Source organism: Leptosomus discolor, chromosome Z, assembly GCF_034619465.1.
Source record: "Leptosomus discolor isolate bLepDis1 chromosome Z, bLepDis1.hap2, whole genome shotgun sequence".
Lineage (NCBI taxonomy): Eukaryota > Metazoa > Chordata > Aves > Leptosomiformes > Leptosomidae > Leptosomus > Leptosomus discolor.
Window position 1 is genome coordinate 69,268,551 of NC_141419.1, and position 24,738 is coordinate 69,293,288.

The 24,738-nt window shown below is 39.9% G+C and overlaps 1 protein-coding gene across 3 annotated transcripts in view; it reads right to left on the bottom strand.

Moving 5' to 3' along the window:
- MAST4 (microtubule associated serine/threonine kinase family member 4) overlaps window positions 1-24,738 on the bottom strand; it is a 303,723-nt gene that overhangs the window by 220,350 nt on the left and 58,635 nt on the right. For all 3 annotated transcript variants that reach the window (XM_086480573.1, XM_086480572.1, XM_086480571.1), the window contains exons 2-3: window positions 17,578-17,731; window positions 461-582 (exon numbers count right to left, since the gene is read on the bottom strand). In XM_086480573.1, the coding sequence (XP_086336699.1) occupies window positions 461-582; window positions 17,578-17,731 (276 nt within the window). The remainder of the gene's footprint in view (window positions 1-460; window positions 583-17,577; window positions 17,732-24,738) is intronic.

The window sequence follows — 24,738 nt, forward strand, 5'->3', positions numbered from 1 at the left end:
ATCATTTTACCCAAAAGAGTTAATTAAGCTAATGCTTCACACACCCATGTTCTCCTGAGGACAGAGTCCTGCAGAAAGTGGAAACAAAGACATAGGTAGACAAGAATGTGCAGGAGAAAGGACAGACACCTGCTGTCTTAAAAAGCACGCCTTTTTTTTTGATAGGAAGGAAATCATTTAAATGCAAACAGCTATATTCATGCAACATTCAGCTCAGACTTTATGCAAAATCCAGTAACTCAATTCACAGTTACTGCTACCATAAACACTATTCAGCTGCACTCAACATATTAAGTAATGTTGTATGCAGGAATGCATCAGGTACTTTCAAAATGCAGCTTAAGGAGGAGCGGTTGATCTGGAAGTAAAGTCTGGTTCGATCCACATCCCCCCACCAATATATATCCAGAAGCAATCGATTTTTTTTTGTACACTCCTAGCTTTGAAAAACATTACTCACCAAATGAGCAGTAAGTGAAGGTGCTGACTGCCCAAGTGCTTGGTAGCGCATGCGAACAAGATTAGAGGTTTCTGCAGGTTGCCACAGCTGCTGTCCAGTTGCATTGGGAAGCAGATACTTGCCTGTCAAGTTAAGAAAGAGTGTGTTAAAGCATTAGACGTTGATGAGGCAACACAATGGACAGAGTTTACTGTAAGATAACACTCCTACCATTCTAAAACATGTTTCTTTCACTATAGCCCTGACCAGAGGGGATTCCATCAAAACAGAATTCCTACCATTCATTTCCTAGCACTTCACATCAGCCTTCTACAAGCTCTGCTTCTCTTAGGCAAATTAATTTTTTTAGTATTATCACAATTGTACCTTTTTCCTACCTAGAAACACAACTAATGTAACAACAGATGCAAACATCCAGAATGGTGGGTCTGAACCACAGAAACCTAAATTCTGAGGGGGAGGCAAAAAAAGAAGGGGAGGCAAAAAAAGAAAGAAGAAAGAGATGCTGCTGTCTACCCCATGAAGGAATAAGGTTCCAATTCGAGGTATGAAGTAAGGTTTATTGGAATAAGGCACTTACTATGTGCATAACAATTACACCACCCTGTGAGTGGGGACTATTCTGCTTCTAGCCCAAAATTCCTTATAATCTGCCTAATAGATACCACTCCGTTGCCAAGAAAGTACCCTTACCCGGCATCCCAAGTAAGGGGAGATCACCAAGGCACGGGCCAGCCATTCCTCGGGAGCACTTGCACGGGGCTCTCAGGGAGTGGTTGACATATCCCTCCTTGGTCGTGGCTGTGCTAACCGCCTAGCCATGTCATTTCACTGTGGCCAGGCAAGCTCAGGCCCTGTGCAATGGAAGGTCAGACCCCCAACCAAAGCACTGCCACCCAGTCTGGATTGTCTCCCCACGGGTACTCTTTAGGCAGAAAGCATCTCTGGTTCAGGAAGCCCCTGAGCTGCAAACCAGCAGCAGGGAGAAAATGCTCAGGGAATTTTAAAAGGACAAGCATGTAATGATCCTGCTCCTTTTTGCTTACTTCCAGCCACTGTCAAGAAACAGGACAAGAGGCTATATATAGGTCTTAGTAAACATGTAAAGGCACCTTAAGTTTTTAGGAATCTCTGAAAACTATGCAAAATGGAGACAATCGCAGTACTAAAGCAACTGAATTCTGTTAGATGACCAAGAAGCTAATGTAAAGCAACAGTTCAAAAGATTTTTTTTTTAAATCAAATCTAGGTTCAAAAACACACTGCAAGATTCTGATTGAACAGCTCAAATGAGAACCATCTTCCAAACCACACATCCTAAACATTTGTTCCCTGAAATTACTAATTCCCACCTCATTAATCTTGTCACCTCAGAGAACTACGGAGTGGATATGCGTGTGACAACCAACACAGGATTTGCACCGTGGTAGATGAGCACAAGTTTGCTAGGAAATCAAAGACCTCAGCTTCAAAATCTTATTTTCAACAGCAGATCTACACAGAGTTGCTGAGGTCTCTGGAAACTGTTTTGGGAGCTAGACAGTTCCCAAGCAGCAGCAGGACAGTCTTTTTAATGCGTCCCAATTAGTCTTCAAAATGTGCTACTGTTCTTTGTTAAATTGGTGAAGTAGAACCCACAGACATTTTTCACCCAATTTGGTAACACCTTGCTTGTGACCAGAAGAAAAACATGCAACAGAGCTGTGGTTTCTTGCCCAATTATCCACAATAACATTTTCCAGAACTGGGAAAAACTTAATTAATTTCCTATCTGCTCTCTCTGCCTGCCTCTGTCAAATTCTGGTAACGTTTTTACATAGTGTCCCACCATCCTCAACTAAAAGGATGTCATAATAAGCTTAAGGCATTGATTGCAATGTCCACAGCTTTGATATTCCATTGATGTCTATCCTTGCATATACCAGTGACATATGCAGTCAGCCACAGCTTATCTATCACCTCAAAAGGTTAATTCCTTCTCAACTAGGCAGGAAAAAGAGAAATAAAAAGTGAGTGGAAAAAACTAAGTTATACACACCTTGCATTTAAACTGGTATGATTTATCTCTTTAATGCTGTCCACATCAAAAGAGATCTATGTATTTTCTTTACTTGCTTTCTGACTCCGCTCCTGAGAGTCAACGGTAAGACAAGGTTCTCGGGGTGAAACCAGACATTTCCTGCTGCTGGGTCCCCGATTACAAAAATCTCTCAGGCTAGAATGCAGACTACAAACACTGTAATGGAACTCTGCAAGAAGGCTCCTAAAATTCCAGCAAAGTCCAGACAGCTCCAAACAACACATCATATCACTGATGGTAACACCAGTAAAATGCTTTGGCAACACCTACTTTGTCAACCAGACATATATTACACAAACCCCTCTTAGAAACTCTGTATTAACCCACTCTAGAAGCCCCCAGGAAAATTACATTAAACAATTTGCAACTTGATCACTGTAGCATAGTCTTAGCACATTTTATCATCACAGGAATCATACTTGAAAAGTGATAGTTTTCCTCTGATCTTCAGAACAAAGAAGAATTTAAGCAAGAAATACGTCTGCTTTAATAAAGCCTGTTCTAAAACTGGGGAAAAGCATCGCTCTTTGGTTAACCAACGCACTTTTTAGTAGGGGTTTGAAACTGGTCTCAAAATCCATTGTCAGACACTAGGTTTTTCCCAGACTGCACTAATTTTCATTTCAGATGAATCCCACTGAGCTTCCCAAGAAAAAAAAATGGAAGGCAATATTTTGTCCACAAATTAATCTAGTTTTGTTTAGGTTTGGATCCTAAGACAAAAAAGTTTAAATAACAAATCAATGAAGTCTAGGAGAAGAAAGGTATATGAGAAATAAGTGCTGTTCTTAATGCCTGTACTTACTTTTTGTTTTAAATGAGACCCAGACCCAAAACAGAGAGCTAATACTGTGATTCCTATTCATGTCAGTCACTCAGCAGAGCAGGGCATGCTGTACCTTACCATGCCCAGGCCTAATCTGACAAAGAACACCTCCAATACCCACCTTTATTCTTTGTCCTTTACAGGCATTTATATTTTACTCAGTTTTTATCTTGCTCCAATATCTGAAAGAACGTCTAAGATACGTTGGTACAGAGGCTAGAGTAGAGGCAATCCCACTCTTTACAACAAAATCTTGTACTAAGCCCTTCCTTCAACTGTACGGTTTTGCCTGACTGACAAGAAAGCAGAGTAGATTACCTCAGCATCAGGGCCGGTGCCTGCACAGTAAGAATTCACTTAACACTCCATTATTTCCCTTGCGTGATTAACCTCCAGAAATATTTAAAATGAGGTTGGAGGGCCTGTGGAGTAGCTTATTAGGCAGCTGACACGATCAAAACTGCCAATGAAAATGTGAGCACGTGTGATGCTGATATGATCTGTACTCCCATCCTTACCCCAAAGAGGAGCCTTGCGGGCACCACAGACTTCACAACACATGCTGAAATTAAGGCAAGCGTAGCAGACTGTCTAGAACTCCAGTTCTTTTCGTAGTATATCCACATATGCTTTTAAACACAGAAACGGCATATAATAAATATCCTTTCTATAGAAGGAAAAATAGCCATGCCCTAGGCAAAAAGATGGTAACAGATAAATCTCTTATCTGGGAAAACAGTAATGTTTATGCAGAGAGATACAACCAGGAGATTAGCAGTTACCAACAAGAATGCCAACTGCAACAAAATATCCAGAAAATAACAACTGTATTTTTATTACCGTGCTTCTTAAAATAAGAAAAGTTGGACATACTTTACAGGAATGCAATGAGTCTTCTTCATTTCCAAAAGCAAATGGAACACCAACATTTCTTACAGAAAAAAAAAAATCTTCCAAAACTCAGTCACTTTCTTTGAGGGATTAGTGTGCCACTGCATTAAACCACCACACAATAAAACAGTCACTGCTCACAACGAGCTAGTCAGCAACTCTCCCTGGATTCCTTCATTAAAAAAAAAAAAACAAAAAAACCAAAAAAAAACAGTAATCCCTTCTGACTACCCACTCCTCCTTCTTCTTGCCACTACAGTAATTCTGCACTTTTTCCTGCTGCAGTTTCATTGATAATTGTATACATTTTCCCCCTCTCACATTTTCTTTAGCAACCCCTTGAATTTACACATATCCACACTTTTCGTCGCTGTTAAGTGATTTAAACATCGGTATTACATATAAAACTTGAGCTGAAATGCATTATTGATTTTTCACACTGCATTCATTTCTGCCGTCAAGTTTACTGCCTCAAGCTACATTCCTTTTTGAGTGAACTGACTCGTGGGGGACAGGAGGGGAAGACTTCACCTCAACTCCAGCTCATCCCTTCAGTCTTAATTTGGCATTTTGGGCCATATACAGCACATAAACACTGACAGTGCCCAGGGTAATCTCCATCTAACAACAGGCCATTGCCACACTGGTAGTAATTTTTGTATTACTTTCACCAGCTATTGATACAGACGAGTCACCTACTGATACAGGTCCCCTACTGCTGTCCCATTCGATCCCAAGATGGCCTTTGACTTCCTCCCATGCCTTCTGCATAGGCTTTGCTGGCATCTCTGCTACCCTTCCTGTGCCTGAAACTATCAAAACAGTCATAGCACTGACTGTAACCAATGGCATCTCTTCCCACATCTGAGCACAATCCTTGCTATACTAGCACATGTATCAAAATGCATTTCGATGAAAGGTGACTTAAGTCGATTATGTAATGGTAATAACTTAGTGTTATTTAATGGTATTACATAATCATTGGTGGACATAAGGAATACATCACTGGAGTGTGGTGTCATCTTCCCCTTGAACTTGCCTTTCATACGGCTAGCTTCCTTTACAATGGGTATTCGTAGAAAGTCGGAAGTCCAAACCAAACCCTAGTAACTTCTTATTTCTGTTGTATCCAGCATGTGCATACTTGTTCTATGCCTTACTGTAGAAGGTCAAAAGAGACTAAAAAAACACATACACTTCCTCAAAGATCAGCCACAGATGGTGGGCTTTGCTTTATTCTAATTAGAAAAATCTTTCCTACTGCTAAAGTATTACTCTCCTCCCTCTCAAATCCATATCCCAGTGGGATGGCTGAGAATTGCTAAATGAGCTTAAATCTAATACCTATAAATCCTCCATTTTCAGTTGTAATTTAGAAATTACTTGTCTCAAATCTTCAGCAGTATGATGGTCTAACAATTGCATATGATGGAGAAAATCTGTCACCCAAATAAGTTTTTGCCTTTACAAAAGTATTTAGGACAGTGTAGATTCCACTGCTGGAAAGTCTGTTTCATAATTAGCCAAAATACAAAGATAAATACAGAAGAAGCGTCTTCAAAGTTTTTGATGGAAATTTTTTTTTAATTAATATATTAAAAGCAGTTCTCTATTATACAACTGTAAATGGAAGACATGTATGAACTTTGCTAAAAGGGAAGTGCCTGGATTTGGGCTGACAGTAACTATGGACACAATCAGTCCAAAGCAGAAGCTGTGCATATCATTACAGCACACCACAAACCGAACTGAAGAAAGCATCAATGTGTTTGCATTAGCTGCTGTGATATAGCAGCCTTCAAAATAGCCTCCTGCCATCCTGACATCTTTAAGGGCCAAGATGTACTTATTTCACTTAGTTGTTTGATAAATTAATTATACATATTTATGACAAGTGCAGATCATTTAAAAATAATTCAGAAAGTTAGATTCTTCTCCCTCACTACACCAAAGTAAAAAAATAACTCATCTCAAGAACTGACTTCTGTGGTCAAGTCAGATTTGCCAAGCATGGTTTCAAACGGGTTGCTCACTCCACACCTCTCTTTGGGGAGCCATATGAGTGTGAGCTATCTCAGAGCACGAGGAACAAGCCATAGCTGAAGACAAAACTGGGCCCTCCTGCAGATCGCTCCGGGTCATAGAAAAGCCCTGAAAGGAAACACAGCTGGGTACTTCTCCCTCTTCCTACTCCTCCTGCTTTTTTCCAAAAATAACCAGACAGAACAGTTCATTGACAGGTCTCACTGCAAATGGAGAAAAGACTGAAGCCACCTCGGCTCACCAAGGTGGCAGCCCCAGCACATCGCAGAGCAGCCACGGCCATGCACAAACAGGCTGGGCAGAGGGAAGTAGAAATCAAAGCTGGAGGCGACATACCATCACTTTCACTCCAACAGATGACGTGAAGCCTCACTGCAGCTTCAGAAACGTGCCAGGTGGAAGGTGAAGAGCCTCCCACATTAGTATTTAACCATCAGGTTAGGATACTCTGCTTCATTGCTTCAAATTTAACTGTTGCAGACAGCCCAGCTGCAGGAAATGATGTGGAAGCTGTAAATTTCAGGGTCTGATCTCACATGGGGGGGCAGAATTAAATAATTATTAATATAAATAATTTAATTATTTATAATAATAATTCCCATTAGCGGTAATTGGAAAGTTAAAGAATAGCGGATGGATTTAAAGCTATCATTAGGAAATTTTTCAATATTTTGTCTTATTTTACTGTGACTGCATCAACAGACTTTACTTAAATTTCAAATGACTACCAGCAGGCAAAAAAGTTACCATTTTATTCATGCCTCATTTATTGCCTACACCTTGAGAAAATCAGCACATTTTGCGTATGACTCAGCTGCACATGGTTGAAGTCAACGGACAATGTCAATTTGCCAGTTTGATGCAAGAGGTGAAATTTTTCTTTCAACCTATTGGTCCATTAAACATAACATTACTCCGTTAAGCCTGGTTACAACTGACTCAATTATGATTTCTCTTGTTACTGTAGAAGAAGCCCTTGTAAAAAATCCTATTACACTCATTATAGATTTTTCACTTTTCGATGCACTACAAAATCTCCTTAAAACCCTCTATCTTGGTTTCACTTTCTAAAATTAGATTAAGTGGTATCTGGTCATGCACGAAATAAATGTGGCCCATCAGAAGCAAAACTCTGGGTTGGGATTATGATCTTAAAATAAAGCAATAGATCTGTCTTAAAATTTCATCAGTATTGGCAAAACTGGAACGGGAAAAGGACACATCCAGTTTTGGACCAGAAACTAGTAGGATGCAGGTTTAGATCTGTATCCAAAATATATTAAAAAAAATAATCAAGCCTCCATTAACTACAAAGGGATTCAGAATGAAGACTGTTTATAACTCAATTACAAAGAATAAGTCATCACATACAGTGAGCTTGCCTTCCAGAAATATGTATCATTTCCATGCTTGGAACAAATTTCTCTCACTGAAAAGACACTTAAAAGACAACACAAAATTTTGCTCATATGGAACTTACTCAAAGTTTCTCTGCTAACGTAGTCACTGAAGTTACATTTATATTTTAACAATTTGCAATCTATTACTGAAGTACTGTGACAACAATAAAATAATTGAAAGGCATTTGGGATCACCAGCAAATCTCTCTAGTTTTATTTAAATATGGGGGGTGAGGGTAATGTTTGGGGTTTGGGTTTTCGTTTGTTTGGGTTTGTTCGAGGGTTTTTTTAAGTTTCCCATACAAAAAATATGTACCACAACAGCAGTGTTAGCCAGCCAGTGACATCGATATATACATGATAAAAAAACCTACAGCCTGAAGTTATAATTTAGAACTCTACTTCCCCACCTCTCAACTATCTTGAAACAGGACTCAGCAAAATAATTAGTTGGAGATATCTTATTTAGCAGTGAGCGCAGAGATGGTCACATTCTGCTGCTTCCTTTTCTTTATCTTAACAACAAATAGAGCCTTTTCACCCATTATTCTAACATGTAGCTCCAAAACTTGCAGACTGCTGGTCTGTTCTACAATGCAATCCTAACACACAGATATTCCTGCTGCTCTTTCACCCTTTTTTCCGGGTTACACCTGTTCTAGAAAAATGTGAAGGTCCAGTTCTGAAACTCTGATAATACCAGAAAAAACAGAAATTTAAGGTTCAGACTGAACGCATGATGCTAACAAAAGCACATTAAACTGGACTACATCTAAGCGATGATGAGTCAGTCATATTGTTCCTTCTGATACACATTCAATTTTGCAAAAACAACAGTCCTTCCCACCAAGAGCTCAGAGATAGCTCTTATCTGCAACTCTAAATACTGGCAGATTTGCAACCAAGTTGTGCCTAGAATACACATGCTGTAGTTTTAAGAACCTCAGAAAATTCACTATTGCTCAGTTCAACCACCATGTGAACAGCTACTTCAGCCTGCTGCCAACATTCTCGGTTCCCAACCCTATTCCATTTCAACATTTGGGTTTTTTGCTACCTGCTTCGTAGAAATTATAAGATAAAAACCCAACATCTTCCACTGCATTATAAAGAAAACCTCCAGCGACCATTACAAATGACAAGCATGAAGCGACCTGTCAACATGCTACTTTCTCTACAGTCCCTGCTATGACCCCATTTTTGTTTCTCATATACACTGCCATGCCATATCATTAAAGAAATTATTTGTAACTATATGCTTATAGTCATTTTTCAAAAGGTGAATTTTCCTAACAGAAAAGCATGCCCCTGTTTTCACTGGAAAACATCTATAAGCTTTTCTATTCAAGCCTTAAACCTTTATTCTAAGGACTAAGCATAGAAGGTGCTTTCCCCTCCTCTCAAACAGTTCTCAAGCTTTACATTCAACTTATGTTAAAGCAACCATCTTGGAACAAGCAGGTACAATTTCCCTCCACACATGGTCAGACCATTGGCTTCACAACATCCACTCGAGAGAGTCCACAGCTGAAAGGAAGATTAAGCCTCTAGGAGTAAGGATAATGCAGTCTTGATGTGCAATTATAATTTATTTATAAATACACTGCAGAGACAGTTTTACACTAACGAGCTGAGGTACTACCAACAACAGGACGGCAGCCTCACAGAGTTCAGATTTAGGTAATCAGCTCTTTAAACCCAAGCATTTAACCACGTCCAGGCAGGTTCTTTCATATGTGCTTCTACAGTTACACTGCTAAGCATACTTAAGCCAGCTAATTCAACAGCTCTTGGGGTATTTCTCAAGGAGCTACAACTCAAACTTCAGAAAGTTAATATGCATATTCATTCTCTTCACATTTTATTTTCCCACTAAGACAAATGACTCTTAACAACTTTCAAGCTACTTTTGTAAGCATCCCAAAGTGGGTTAAACTCTGCTTCTCCACCCTTCAAAACAGGCAGCTTGCAAACGTATCTGCTAATTACGCACTCTACTGCTACAGTTTGCTTTGATCTCAACAACAATCAACTTCTCATGTTCTGATGATACAGGCACGATTAAGCAGCAATTGAGGAGTTAAAGGCAAAATAATGAGACAGGAATACAATATCTTCTGTTCTCATCTCAGACTATTACATGATGCAGACTCCAGACATGTCAAAGAATATGGAAATTATCATGCTATGTGCCCAGGGAAGAAAAAAATCAACTCAGCTACGCAGGCTGATTGAAGCCTTAAATGATGAAGGTAATAGACAGTGACAAATATAACCTAACGCAATCTCAAGCACCAGTGCACCAAGAACCATTTTAAAATGCATATTTCATAGCAGAATATATTTACTTCATCTATAGAAGACAGCTTTCCCCTGCATGCTTTAAAAACCACATTTTCTCAGGTGTGTAATCATGGAATAGCTTGCTTCTACCTCTACTTATTCTGGAAGATGTTTAACATGTGGTACAGCACTTTAAGGAAGCCTTTGAGGAAGGTAGTGAAAGGACTCCAGGATGTGCTCAGAGTAGGCAGTGCTACTGAACTAATCATGTTGTGCCTGTGTCCTCACGCACATCTGGCTGTTGAACCTTCCCACCTTTCATACCTAGAAACCGAGTGGTGTTAGCACCATTGCTGAGCCGCTACCCTCCCTCCACTGCTGTTGGGGAGAGCCTTCAGGCAACTATGGCTAAAAGACTTCCTAAACTGAGTACATCCAGTCCTGTCACCTGTCACAAAGATGAAAGCTATTTTGAAACGTACTTCTGCTTAATACGCAACGGGGAAGAAAATGCACGAAGTAAAATTTCCTACAAAAAGGCACATCTGATAGAGCTTCAGCAGTGGCAGCCATCCTTCTTCCACATCTCAGAGCACCCTGGGCCTTCTGGACCCAGAAACGGGCCAAGAGAGCCCACCAAGCTATATCCCTGGAGACAGCTACAGAGTCACGTGGTGCACGCATAATTATTTAGTTCTATAACCGGAAGTCAGTAAACAGTTTTGATCTTGTACAAAGGAAACAGGGAACACTTACCCTTATCTGCACCAATTGGCCATTAGTAATAAAACTAATCTTTTTTAAATGTTGCCACTAAAATAATCACACCATAATTACGATAAGCAGTTGTACAGAATGGGAAGGTACCATTTCCGAAGACGTTTCAAAGAACAAGTCATGCAATTTTATGCCCAACTTTCCCCATCCACCAAGTCGTATCAAATATTTGACAACGTAAGGCTTAATGAGCTAATCTGCATTTTCAACAATATTAATGAAAAAACCCCTATACGGCATAATTGTAATGGGTTTGCATGGTAAATGTAATGGTAGCACGGCAGGTTACAAAGATGGCTTCTGTGAGAAGCTGCTAGAAGTGTCCCCTAAGTCCAATAGAGCCAAGGCCTGCCAGCTCCAAGATGGACCCACTGAGCCCATCAGTGACAGTGGTAGCACCTCTGTGATACCATATTTAAGAAGGAGGGGAAAGTGGCTGCACAACAGCAATTGCAGATGGAGAATGGAGTAAGAAGAGGTAAGAGAAACAACTCTGCAGACACCAAGGTCAGTGAAGGAGGAGGGGGATGGGCTGCTCCAGGCACCGGAGCAGATTCCCCTGCAGCCCGTGGTGAAGACCATGGTGAGGCAGGCTGTCCCCCTGCAGCCCATGGAGGTTAACAGTGGAGCAGATATCTCCCTACACCCCGTGGAGGACCCGAGGCTGGAATAAGCAGGTGCCCAAAGGGGGCTGTGACCCTGTGGGAACCCCGCCCTGGAGCAGGCTTCTGGCAGGACCTGTGGCCCCATGGAGAGAGGAGCCCACAGTGGAGCAGGTTTGCTGGCAGAACTTGTGATGCTGCGGGGTACCCACACTGGAGCAGTCTGTTCCTGAAGGACTCCACCCTGTGGAAGGGACCCACACTGGAGCAGTTCATGAAGAACTATAGCCCGTGGGAAGGACTCACACTGGAGAAGTCCATGGAGGACTGTCTCCTGTGGGAGGGACGCCACGTTGGAGCAGAGGAAGCATGTGAGGAGTCCTTCCCCTGAGGAGGAAGAAGAGGCAGAAACAACATGTGATGAACTGACTGCAACCCCCATTCCCTGTCCCCCTGCACTGCTCAGGGGGAGGATGTAGAGAAATCAGGACTAAAGCTAAGCCTGGGAAGATGGGAGGGGTGAGTAGAAGGTGTTTTAAGATTTGGGTTTATTTCCTCTCTGAATTGATTGCTAATAAATTACATTTTTTCCCCAAGTTGAGTCTGTTTTGCCCATGACGGTAAATGCTGAGTGATCTCCCTGTCCTTATCTCGACCCACGAGCCTGTTGTTATATTTTTCTCTCCCCCATCCAACTGAGGAGGAGAGTGACAGAGCAGCTTTGGTGGGCACCTGACATCCAGCCAGGGTCAATCCACCACAATATTGCTTGTGAAAACTTTGGATTTCTACCACTGCCAATAGCTCCTGTATGAATACGGAAAACCTCCCCTTCCAAGTCCTACCAGCCCATGCCAACCTATGGATAAGAGAACAGCTTGTTCTTCATGGTCCATAAAGCTGTTGATCTTTCTGCTAATTAGTGTTAGTAGAGTGATGAATCTCTTATGCAAAAACCAGACTCAGAATCCCCAAATTCATTTCAAATCAACCACAGATTAGTTGTATGGGGATAGCAATAACTGCTGAGCATATTTGGAATGACTGATGACTCAGAGGTGGAAAGCTGATCAAAGCAGCAATATTACAGAAGAAAATATATACATGCCAAGATTTTCAGCTCTTTACTAGATCATGAGGTAACTTCATTAATTTAAATGCTTTAGGATCTTTGGATTAAAGATTCTATAAAATGAAATCTGTATGTGTTATGTCACCAGCATTTGTGTAAGACCAATTTAAGGTTAGCAAGATATCAGCCCTACCACAATTAGACCATTAGCTCAGCAGGAAGTCTGTTTCCAAGCAGTTATTGATGAGATAACAGGAAGCAAGATAAGAAGTTCAAACTATAGGTAACAGTGTGTTTTTTTTGTTTATATCTAACTGTGGAGCTTATCAGTACAGTATAGAGACAAATGAGCTAGCTGCAGCACTCTGCAAAATACACTCTTCCCACCAATATGCTCTCATACCTTTCAGAAGTAGAAAGGGAGATAGAAATCTCAAAATGCTGCACCAGAGCAGCTGAGGACACCAGAGCAGCTGAGGAGACTAACAGAGCTGCACCACACACCGCAGTGCAAACGGAGGATCAGCAATGGGACATGAAAGCAAGGCCAATTCGATTTGCTTGTCCCAGTGATTTGCCAGGTTAACCCCCTCCGCAGTAAAAGCTCATTTAGTTTCTCAATCTTTCACATTACTTTCTGCCATGAATTCTATTTAAGCATCTCTGAACACAGCAAACTAAAATCTGTAGACAATTTAAGCCAAAAACCCTCTGACTGTCGACAGTCCTTTGAAGTTTGCAGAGATCAAGAAAACCAGCCACCACAGAAAAGCAGCTTTTTAATTAAACGTTTTTCCTCCTGATTAGAAACAAGTTTTAAAGCCCCAGTCTGTGCCCTGTCAGAAATCCTTGAGAATGCAATCCGAGGCTAGGGCGAGAGGCATTTAAATACACGTGTATGCACAGAAGTTTGTTGTCCCAAGAATAACAGAGCTGACCTCACCTGACCAAGATTTGCTCTCAGGCCATCCAGCACTCCTCCAACACCCCTGCACTCTGAAGGCACCAGTGTCCTGAAGTAATGATCTTTTCCTCTCCGTATTTGACCTGGGGCTATTAAATGAGTAGCTACAGCTCAGCTCTGCGACAGGTCTTATTCTGCAGTCGAGCAACCTGCACAATGACTGTGTTTTACACCATCTCTAGCACAAGCAGAACTTCCAAAACTCCAGTTTACTTCCCAGGTAAAGGATGTCACAAGCCACAAGGAAGGGGGAAGCTGAAGCAGGAGAGCAGTTACATTGCAGAAGCAGCAGAAAAAGAGAAAGGCAAATGCTGATTATTGTGTAAGTGGTTTTGCTACCCAAAACTATAACCTTTGGAAACATTACATTTTGAATTAAAAGAGGAACTTGTCAGAAATTACTTTCGAACACTTTTACTCTGAAGTCATTTTATCTCATGAATGCTTACATTTAGCAACCCCCACTACGAAACTGTATTTCTCATCTTCTCTATTAGGCAGTACCGCTAGCACTTCACAACAAGAACTATTAAAGTAGATTTGCTAGACTGGTAGCAGACCACATCCAATAAAGTCTTTCCATTCCAAATCCAGTCTCTCTTTCTCCAGAAATCTTCCTCCTCCCCGTCCTTGGGGATGAAGATTAAGGAAAGCAATGCCGTTGCAACAATTAGACTGAAGTGACTTTTCCAAAATAAAACTGCATGGTGTCTCCAGGAAGCAGTATTAATTTCTTTTACTGGCCAAACTTTATTTAATATCAGTGGTTCCCTAGCAATTTTCAACAGGAAGCAATAGTAGATTTATTCTCAAAAACATTTATTTAATGTTCTTCAATTAGCTCTGTAGAATGTAACTTCAGTTTCTATCCCACCTTTACAAGTTTCCAAACCTCCTCTCCCTTGTGTTGACTTCGCACTGGAAAGACCTTGTCAATCATTCTCAATTTTACTCATATCCCTATATAAAGAGTTTTGTAATTTAGCCAATTCAGAGTAGTAGCTTCTCAGCAACTGTAATCCTTCAGGTTTTGTCTGTCTCATTCAATATATTGCAACAATATAATTTTATTTCTTCGCATATGCCACGCATAACATTATTCCCAGTTGTAAAGCCCAATAAACTCATTTATTTGGGATCTATTCCCAGCGATAAAACCCCTATCTATTTACCTCTATTAGTATTCAGCCCTGCAGGATTTGAACTATCCTGTTTTATATAAACAAATTAATTTTTTGTGGTTGTTTTTATCGTTAATACTACTTATGTTGTATGGCTCAATAATACCGTGGTTTTAACAGCAAAGGGAAAGACAGAAACACACAAAGCACAACTCACTTATTTTTTAACATTTGGAGTGAGCAACAAGCATAAGCATAGGAATACTCAGCAAGTTCATAAGCTAGGAGTCTTCTCTTGTGCTTTACTTACTCCAACATTGAGTTTCTAGGAGTTTAGCAAAGCTGACACTTTTGAACAACAGAGGTAGAGACTGTACCTTGAACAGTTTCAAAAATACCTTTCTGAGCTATTTTCCAAAGGACTGATACCCATTGTTAAGCTAGTACTTAAGCTAAAAGAGTACCAAAAGCAACAAAAGAGAAGAAGAAAGGAAGACAGTAATCAGTGTCAAGTGATATTAAAGATCAAGTACTTTTGTAAATGACACGTCGCCAAATTTTTTTTTTTTCCTTAGGGACCACAAATATGTTTTCCGAAACATTAAAACTCAGACAGAAATTAGGGAGGGGATATGTGAGCATAGAAGTAAACCCAACCCAAGAACACATCAGCTCACTCATTTTAATGGAAGGCCTTCCCATCCCCCTCGCTTTTTTTTTTTTAAACTGATACTGTGATTCTAGTAGTTTCAAACCAGAACAATGAGCCACTCTTAAGCATTTAAGAAACTAAAAAAGAAAAACAAAGACAAACCAAAAAAAAAACCCACCAAAAAGGTAAGTATGTAAAAAAGGTAACTAAATACAAGTCCAAGGTAACACTGAAATGACTATCTTCAGATTACTGAACATTTGAAACAACTCTATGCAATAATCCGCTATCTGCAGCAGTTTCTTTAAAATAATTTTTTTTTTAAATCCTGAAAGAATATTGAGAACCTTCTGTTATTGGACTGACTTTGATTAATTTAATCAGCATCACGAAAGCTGTTAAGATATTTATATTATTTTAGGACACCAAAGCCTTAGGGTATTCAGGTTCATTTAAAGTACATTAGTAATAAAGCAGTTTAACATCATTGCATGCTATATTCCCAAATCCTGACACGAAGCCCTGCACAACATATTGCAAGCAGACAAAAGCATATCCATTTCCCTTTATAAAGGCCTCAAGCAATAATTCAAGAGTAGAGATAAAGACCAGAGACTGCAGCAGCAGAACACATTTGCTTCATTTGTTTGGATTAGGCTGCCTTCTTCCTCTTTATCTGGAGAGCTTTATAGGGACAATTTTTAAAGACCACCACCCTATTTTAGAGCTAAGCAAAACCAAAATTAAAAACCCACGCCAACTCCTGCTGAAATAGTAAGTGCTGTGCTGGCAATTTTTAGTTTCAATAAAACACTAGTTTGGTCTACACTTCAAGTTTTTAGAGTAGTAACACTCCAGAGAAGCCAGAGATTTCACTGAAATGGTTAGCAAAACTGACACTTCAGACTGCTGTAAGTCACTTATCTTTCACAAAAGCTCATACATATCACAAACACTCTTACATTGTTTCTGAAATCTTCATAATACAACTCGATAAAAATGAAGTTGCAAACGAAATGACAAAGCTTACCCTAGTGACACTAAAAATCACAGCAACAATTACATGCTGATGCTACATGTAAAGTTCCTGTAGTACCTGTCCTTCCTTCACATAAAGTATGAGACAACTTAATTTCAGTTACTTAGGTAAAAAAAAAAAAATCATTTGTCACTCATTACAAGCTTTGTAGGTGATTCTAAGCTACTGATTACACACAAATAGAAGTATCGCAACAGCTTCTTGGAGCTTTTTCCAGCATAAGGAAAAGCAGAGTGGTGGGAAGTAAGTGAGAAAAGCAAATACTTTAAAAGCACTTCCCAGACACTTAAGGCAAAAGAGTCAGCTCTATGCACTGTGGCACCATTTTTCATCCCCAAGCAAAAACACCTTTGAATAATGTACACAATTTAGAAAGAGAAGACAGTCACATCTCCAGTAAATGCCATTTCAAATTCCTCTAACCTGAATTTCACCTGTTTGATTTTGATATCAATCAACATCTCCTGAACAGATAAAACAAAATGTTCAGTCTCAAATTTATCGCTTCCACTAAGTTCACTGAAATCTATTGTCCCTCTCACCACGTACTAAATATCCTGTTCTTCACAACAAAGTCTTCAAACTGTTAGAAATTGTGCACTTCAGGAATATATTTAATTGCCAAATTCTAGTGAATTCAAAAAATCTTTTTTCTTGAAACACACAAAGCAAGTGCCAGTTAACTTGTCCCAATGTTTTCACATTCATTTCACTCCACACTCAAAAACAATTACTCTTTTAGTGACCACCACAGCCATACAGCTCCCAGGACACAATCGCAATTTCAGCATTTGGCATCTTCCACAGACGCTATCGGTGCAGTGAAGGCCTGAGCCCTCCTCAAGGGCTACCTCTGCACACCTCCACAGAGAAGTTGTAGTCCACAGCCAGTGGCTAGCTGGTAATGCGCCCCCCCCTCCCCTGCGAGGAATCCACCAGATAAGGGAGGCTAAATAGCTTTTTCTTTAACAAAATCGAGTCTAAAGGGACCATCTGTGCACTTCAGCTCCTTGAGGAAACAAGATGTATGTGATCCCATGGATGAATGCATGCGAGCACATCTCAAACAACCCTAGCTGCCAAACTAAGTCAGCACGATAATGCCATATTCCTGAAAATTTCAATAAATGGGTCATTTTCACGCTATGCTTGGCCACCTATCAGCACCCCATGGAGGCAGAGCCTCAAACATGAGCTCACCCTGCTGACAACTGTGGAATCCAAGTGGAAGAGACTTTATGGAAACTCCAGGTGGAGCTCACACCTCCCCAAAGAGTTGGGTCACAAGGCAAATGTCAGGGGTCAAGGTGCCATCAGCTCCATAGCTGCTAAAACTGCAGGTGACATTACACACATCCCAAACTCACCAGTCAGAGCTCCTCCGAGGCTTCCTCTTCTGAACTGTCTTCCATCTTCACTCAGCTGCCTCTTAAATTTAGAACACTTCCCAGGGCCAGAAGAGACTTCAGGACTGCTGGATTTTCGAAAAGGCATAGGTGGGGGGGACAATATGTGATCAAGCTGCAAAAAACAGAGAAAAAAAAAATATATATATACTGTTTAAATGCTTACCTTCATTGAAAAAAAAAACAAAGTCACCTTTACCTAAAGATTATGACAGCATTTGGAAAAAGCAAGACCTTAAGGTAATTAAATTGCTAACTGCAACTGAAAATTTTGCAAGTGCCACATTTGCAGTTGGCTGTGTAAGAAAGCCACCCTCCTCTTGTACAGCTCACATCATCTCCAACCACATTCTAACACAAGGAGCATTTTTTGCAGTGGTCCCATCTCAAGGTACAAAGGATTGGACTTCAGCTTACTCGACTTTCCATAAAGCAGTCTTTTTGCAGCTGTGAACCATCCTGCCTTGCAACCTATGCTACCTGCTCTTGCCAACATTTTTCCTTGGCAATTTCTCCCCAGCTTCATGTGAGCAGTCACTAGATGGCACTGTACTATCAACAAAATGCAAACCACTGCCCAGTCTAGGCAAGTAACTGACAAATACATTGACACCGGGGGGGGGGGGGGGGGGGGGGGAATTATACTGTTTAAAACAGGCATTCGTTTACACTGACTCTTAAATAAGCGTAAATACAGATCGTCATTCTCCAAATTCTGTTCCTGTCATCATTCCTACACATTTTAGACCTCTGTTTTCGCAATACATTTAACGTCTCAGGATTTGATTAAATTAACAAAAAAACCCCGAACAAACAAACAAACAAAAAACCAAAAATCAAGTAAGCAAATATAGGCAAAGGAAGAAAAAGCAGGGATGTGAGTAAGCAAAGTAGAAAGTGTTTTACAAGCATCCTTCTTAAACTGGTGCAGTTGCATGGCATCACTATTTTGCAAACCACTCAAGTATTTTTCTGTAACATTTAAACAGATTCTTACCACATTTCTTTAGGAAGCCAAGCACATTGAAGTCTTTCAGATTGTTACAGTTCATGTACTGAGACTTATCAGCCAGACAATCTACATATCACCTGCACACCCGACTGATTCATCCTCTCTGTCCACTGAAAGGAAGCAATCAAGGTCACCACAGCCACCGATGAAGATGCACAGCGAAGTCCATCATTGCTTACAGTTAATCCCACAGCAAAGTACTGTACGTTCTACAAAGCATTTCGAATCCCATGTTTCGAGTTTCTTTTGTATTTAATATTTCACATTAGTTAGTGTTTCGGGGTTTTTAAAAACAAATCTTATTGGAAGTGTTTGCAGACATACAATTCTAAAGCAGCAAGAAACACAGTGGTTTCTTAATCTGCTGCTTCAGCATATTAAGACTCATTCAACAGTCACAACAGACACTTGAGTAACTGATGAACTCACAGTCCATGCCTTTAGCAATTTCCTGAACTGGGAGGTTTTGGGGCCACAAAGAACATTTACTTAACCATTATTACCATTTACCTTGTACAAACACAGGTATATCACAAATATTTCTATTTCCAAGCGCTAAGATACCTCAGAGGTGAATTTACAAATCAGTTAAAAAGGAAATGATTGACAGCAGATGGCTTCTAAGAAACATTATTTTGAGAGTCTTTCATGTAAGTCTATAAGCAAATACTTGAACTACTTGCTGACTGATGGATGGAAACAACAGCTCAATTCTGCACTCCAAATGACTCCAAGCATCTGACGACATGATCTGATCAAGGCTTTAGGTGAGCTATTGGCAAAAATTAAGGCACTTTCATAAAACAGGTTCATACCTCAAAGTAACCAACCACATTTTAAATCTCTTTTTCCTGGCATATGTTCATCAAAACTTTAAAAAAAAAATAAAAATCATCAACAAACACACTTAAGCTCCCTGCTCATTAGGACTTAAAAGTCTACACAACAGAATTAGTGTCTTCCACCCTGCCACCTTCTCCCCTTATATCCAGGTATATAACCTTTATGGCCGCTCAAGTCACTCCCACAATGAACAGACTTGTGCATTCCACAACGTGCAGTCTGATTACAAAATTCATTATTTCCAATTAAGCTGTGCTTCTTTTCCACAGCTTTCAGGGTTTCAGAAGAAACTTTAAGACAGGGCTATAGTACAAAGCAGCACAGTACCATCCAGGTCCTCAATTTCTATTTAAGATGCTTTTCCACTGTCCAAACTGGCAGCTTTAGAAAAGTATTATGTTTGAAAGGTAAGACAATTTAAATATCAACCCCCATGAGCAAATCATTTTAACAGCAATGCCGTGACAGCATTCTCTTGCAAAGGCATCTCCTTGTTGCTAAGTGACTCTACCACAACTAAAATTTCTGCTTGATACAATTCCAGCACCAACTTTGGGTGCACAAGTCCTCAACAATACAACTTTTTCAAGGACTTGCATGGAAAAGTAGAAGGAGACCCTGCACGGCCAGGGACTGGGTCTTGGCCATTGGAATAGAAGCTACCAGCCAGGAGGAAGTAATTTTGACCCCACGTGAACTGTCCATGCCTGAGGTCCTACACGTGGAGGTTCTTGGGGAAGAGGATTGGGGAAGAAAGAAAGGGAGGGCAAAGAAGGGATCACCCTTCCCACCAACACTTTTCAACATGATGTCCTCAATTTGAAAGTCCATATGCAATCCTCTGATACAGGAAACACAAGAATGAACCGCAATTTCTGAAGTTTTGCATTTTTAAATATAACAGGGTGAAATTCAGATCCTGTTGAAGAAGAACAGGATTCTATCACACGGGAGACAGCAAATCAAAAATAAGCGTTCTTGCACATGACAAATTAAGGACCAAAATATCACAGCAGTATTAGTTTCACCAAGTGTTTCCAGGGACAGAAGTTCTTCTAAACATAGGAACAGTCAAATTCAATACAGTAGACAACACTTACACATATCTGTCAGCCAAAAGGGTTTCAGCTGGATGTAGAGAACCATATCTTTTCACCTGAGCAACTGTACCAAGAGACATGGACAATGGTCCAGCACTACAAAGAAATAATATGTAAATACAATATTTAACTTCTTCATGTTGACGGCCAACTCCTGCTTTACGGAAACAATTACACATATATCAACAAAGCATTTCTGGAAGCTATCCAAAGGTTTTTGCTTTCAAAGACCAAAATAAGATCTATAGCATGTACAGTGTGTATTTGAAAGGAGTCTGTACAGTAGTCGACTGAGAAGAGTGGACAAGGATATACCCTTTAACAGCCTTGACGTAACAACTCTGGATGCTGGGGAAATAATGAGCGAAATGAACTGCAGCAAGAGGCCCCCTGAACAACTTCTTGTGCCACTCTCAAAGAACAGACAGCTAGACAAACCGATTTGACCCAGATGGGCTATCAAGCCCTCATTCAGACCTTACTTCAAGCAAAAGTCAATGCAGCAGATGAAGAGGTTTTCTGTCCTCAAAAAAACAGCCTACCCCTCCTGAAAGCAGAGCATTCAAGTCCAAGTAAGTGAAACCAACTGAGAACATTTTACTAGGTCCTGTTTCCTCGGAATACACAGCTGATTCTGAAGAGGTATAACATGGCACATATTCCAATTACACAAAGTGGTTAATTCAGCCAAAACAACATTACAATTGTTCAGTAAGAAGATTATGACAAGTTTAAAAAAATAAGTAATAGCAAGAGTTACTCAAATTTGTTAATACATACTTGAAAGACCTCCTGGAAATGTGACACTATGAAAGTTCATATTCTGTGTCTTATCAGGTACAGACTGGACATTGCTGTCCACAAGACAGCATCAAAGCAAGCATCTGGAGGAATGAGGGTTGTTAAAATTCTACTAGAGATGGTTTAAATAATTTTACTCAAGCTGCTTCAAATAGTTTTACCTAGCCACAATCTTCACTCTATTGGTGTTCACCTCATGGTTACTAGCTATATTGACATGTGTTGATGTTGCATAGCACACAAGCACAACGGAAGAACCAGGGTTTGGTTGGTTGCACCTTTTTTTTGGTGAAACTTGTTTGACAAGTTGCAAGAAATACAATAGCTGTATCCCCACAGGCAGTTTCCAACAAGCAGACATCCATGTTATACGTTGAGATTTTCACTATCACATGCTCTGCCCACTCTCTTATTACTGCACTCAGGCTGCAAGCATATGCTTCTCTCACACCCTTTCAAAAGAAATGTTAATGACAATGAGTAATGGGATAACGGAGGGCAGGTTTTCCACTTGTCTATGGAATTGCAGAGCAGAGGACTAAAAGAATTTAAGAAGTTATTTCAGAAAGTTACTACTGCAAAGACTCCTAACAGCTAAGACGAAGTAAATGAAAACAAGCATATTTCATTGTCCTGTACCCACAGTACAAAAGGAGTTAAGGTAGCCATTGAGGGTATACAGGCTGCTTAGAGAGGGATTTTTAATCAGTACACATATCACCACCAGTCTCTGCTGTTAATATTCACAATGCATGGATAGTTAACTTATGTAAAAACGCTCCCTCCCCCAACATTAAATACTGAATAATTCCTTTCTGACAAAGGCACTTTGAAAGACAGAAACCACATGGCAAACTCCAAGCTATACAGAACACATTGTTCTACAAAATTAATTTCTTCCATTCCATCTTTCCAGACATTTCATTAAAAAAATCTGCCTGTTTATATTGCAAGTATGATGAATTTCTACATAAGCATCATAAAATTTAGGAGATAACAGCTTTCACAAAACCCTATTCCCCGCCCCTCCATGAACCTTACAAAAAGGAACAGACAGTATCATTAAAAAAGAATGGCTTAAAAATTACACAAAAAAGAATCATGAAAATATCCTTACCATAGAATTCTACACATAGATTTAAAGATCCTATAGAAACATGGATGGAATTTGAGTGACAGTATCCTGCAGTTACAGAGGAATTTCCTCCAGGGAATCAGGATTGAATCAATTTTTCCTCAAACTTTTTTTTTTTCGCCATATTTTGAAGCTATTCATTTTCTGTGTGAATAGAATCGGCTACATTCCTCTAAAGGAAATTGTTCTCACACTGTACTAGCCATGAACTTTTAACAGCTTACCTACTCAGAAAGGATTATCTTCATGGTTTTTAAAACCTCAGTAGCATCAAATCCAGCTGTCTACCATCATGTATTTATTCTACAGCTAGAATGAATTCTCTGCTTGATAATTACATCAAGTAGTCACATCAAGTACGTCAGCCCACATGTCCTTATGAAAATTAAGGACACTACAACCAGTTCAAAATAAGACCTAGCAGTGTTTAGAAGTACAATTTGAGCAGAGTACATAATGAGGTGTGAGGCAGCAAGAAGTAAAATAATGGATTTCAGGAGAGAAAATCCATGGGACAAGAAGGTAAATGAAGCCAAGATAATGCAATCACACTGATAAAAACAGGATAAGGAAAAGAAGCTGTTCTGAACTGCTGAGTTTTGTTGCAAAATGGAGTGGGTTTTTCCCAATAAAAAATAAATTTAAATGAAAACTGAATTAATCTGCTCAGCTCTACCTTTTCTTGAAACACCAATTATGGTTTTACTGTCCAAAATACTTCACCCCCAACCTCCCCTAATGGCTCCATAGGCAATATTCCTACTTCCAACAGAAACTGGGAAATATAGGTCAAGTATTCAGTCTTAAAAACATGAACAAGGATGTTCTATTAAGCATTTTAATTTCTTCCTCTTGAACGCTGCACAACTTCATTCCACCTCAGGTCATGTCATATATGCACATTAAATCCTGAAGTTTCCATAAAAAGACTGTGCACTGTCACCTATTTTAAGCCTCACCCAGTCAGGCACCAATCCAAAAAAAATGTATCGCCTGTAAACTCTCACATCTAGTGCACAGAAAGCAGAAAATATCCAGCAGACTTCTACTTCTTAGTTTTTTTCATTATGAACCAGAAGTCCCAACATAAAAATCTACTTACTAAGTATGTTGTCATCAAATATGCCAAATCGCATCATACCTACCCAGATGTTTAAGGAAGTGAGAATGGAAAGCATCACCCTCCAGTCCCATGCACACAAAAGTATAGGAGCCTACCTTGTGCTGAAAAGATATTACTTGTTCAGTAAAAACGCTGATCTTTATAAAGCTAAATGCTTAAGAGGAGCATGGCTTCACAAACCTCATAAACCCCTCTGGTTTCTTGCATCTCCAGATGTAAGCCATGCCAGAAGCAAGCATGCTTCTGAGGGCAGTTAAGACTCACCGCTAGTTCAATGGTGATTGACCCTTCGTAGCAAAGCAGACAGCTAGGAACATATATCAAATTGTTTCTTCACATTATTTACACTGGGGTCCTCTCAGTACGCTGTCTCTCTATCTGGCTCCTTTTTGCAAGCATTTTAAGCACAGATGCTGAAACATGATAGCCCATAAAAGCACTATTTTTTGAGGCAAACTATACGAACTTACTTCAAATGGGTATGGGGGAGAAGTACGTTCTTATCACTTAAATATTCTCCCTAAGTCTAATTAAATTTGGCACAGCTGTGTGAGTTTTGATTAGCTGCATTGACACAGAGAGCAACAGTGAATATGATTTTACTGATGGATAGGATTATATCTTCCAAAGGCATCTCAGAATTTGTTAAAAAAGACATTTTAGCCAATTAAGAGCACAGTGCACTTTAGCTACTCCAGATGCTAGATAAGAATTCAGTAGAACCAAATTAGACTTGATGAGAAGATGCTACAATGCAGTGGTATAGATGCCCAAGAGGTCTGTCTCACAGCACCATCACAAGCAGAGGTGCAAAGAAAATTCCAACAGATATACTGCAGTAACTCAGGTCTGTGAGAAGCAGCTCCACTGCTTTTGGTCACAACACCATCAGCTTTTGAAAGATCCTGCTCGGGGCTGCATTTTGAGAAATCTGGGAGTACACAGGAGTCTATGAACCTACATCAAACCCAAGAGCTGAATGAGTTAGATAGCAGCTCCAATTAAATCAGCTGATGGTTGGAATATTCTAACATTCCCTTTGCCCACATGCAATATTAGCCTACCTCAATTTTGAGTAGCGTTTAGAGAACTACAATTATTCTGAATA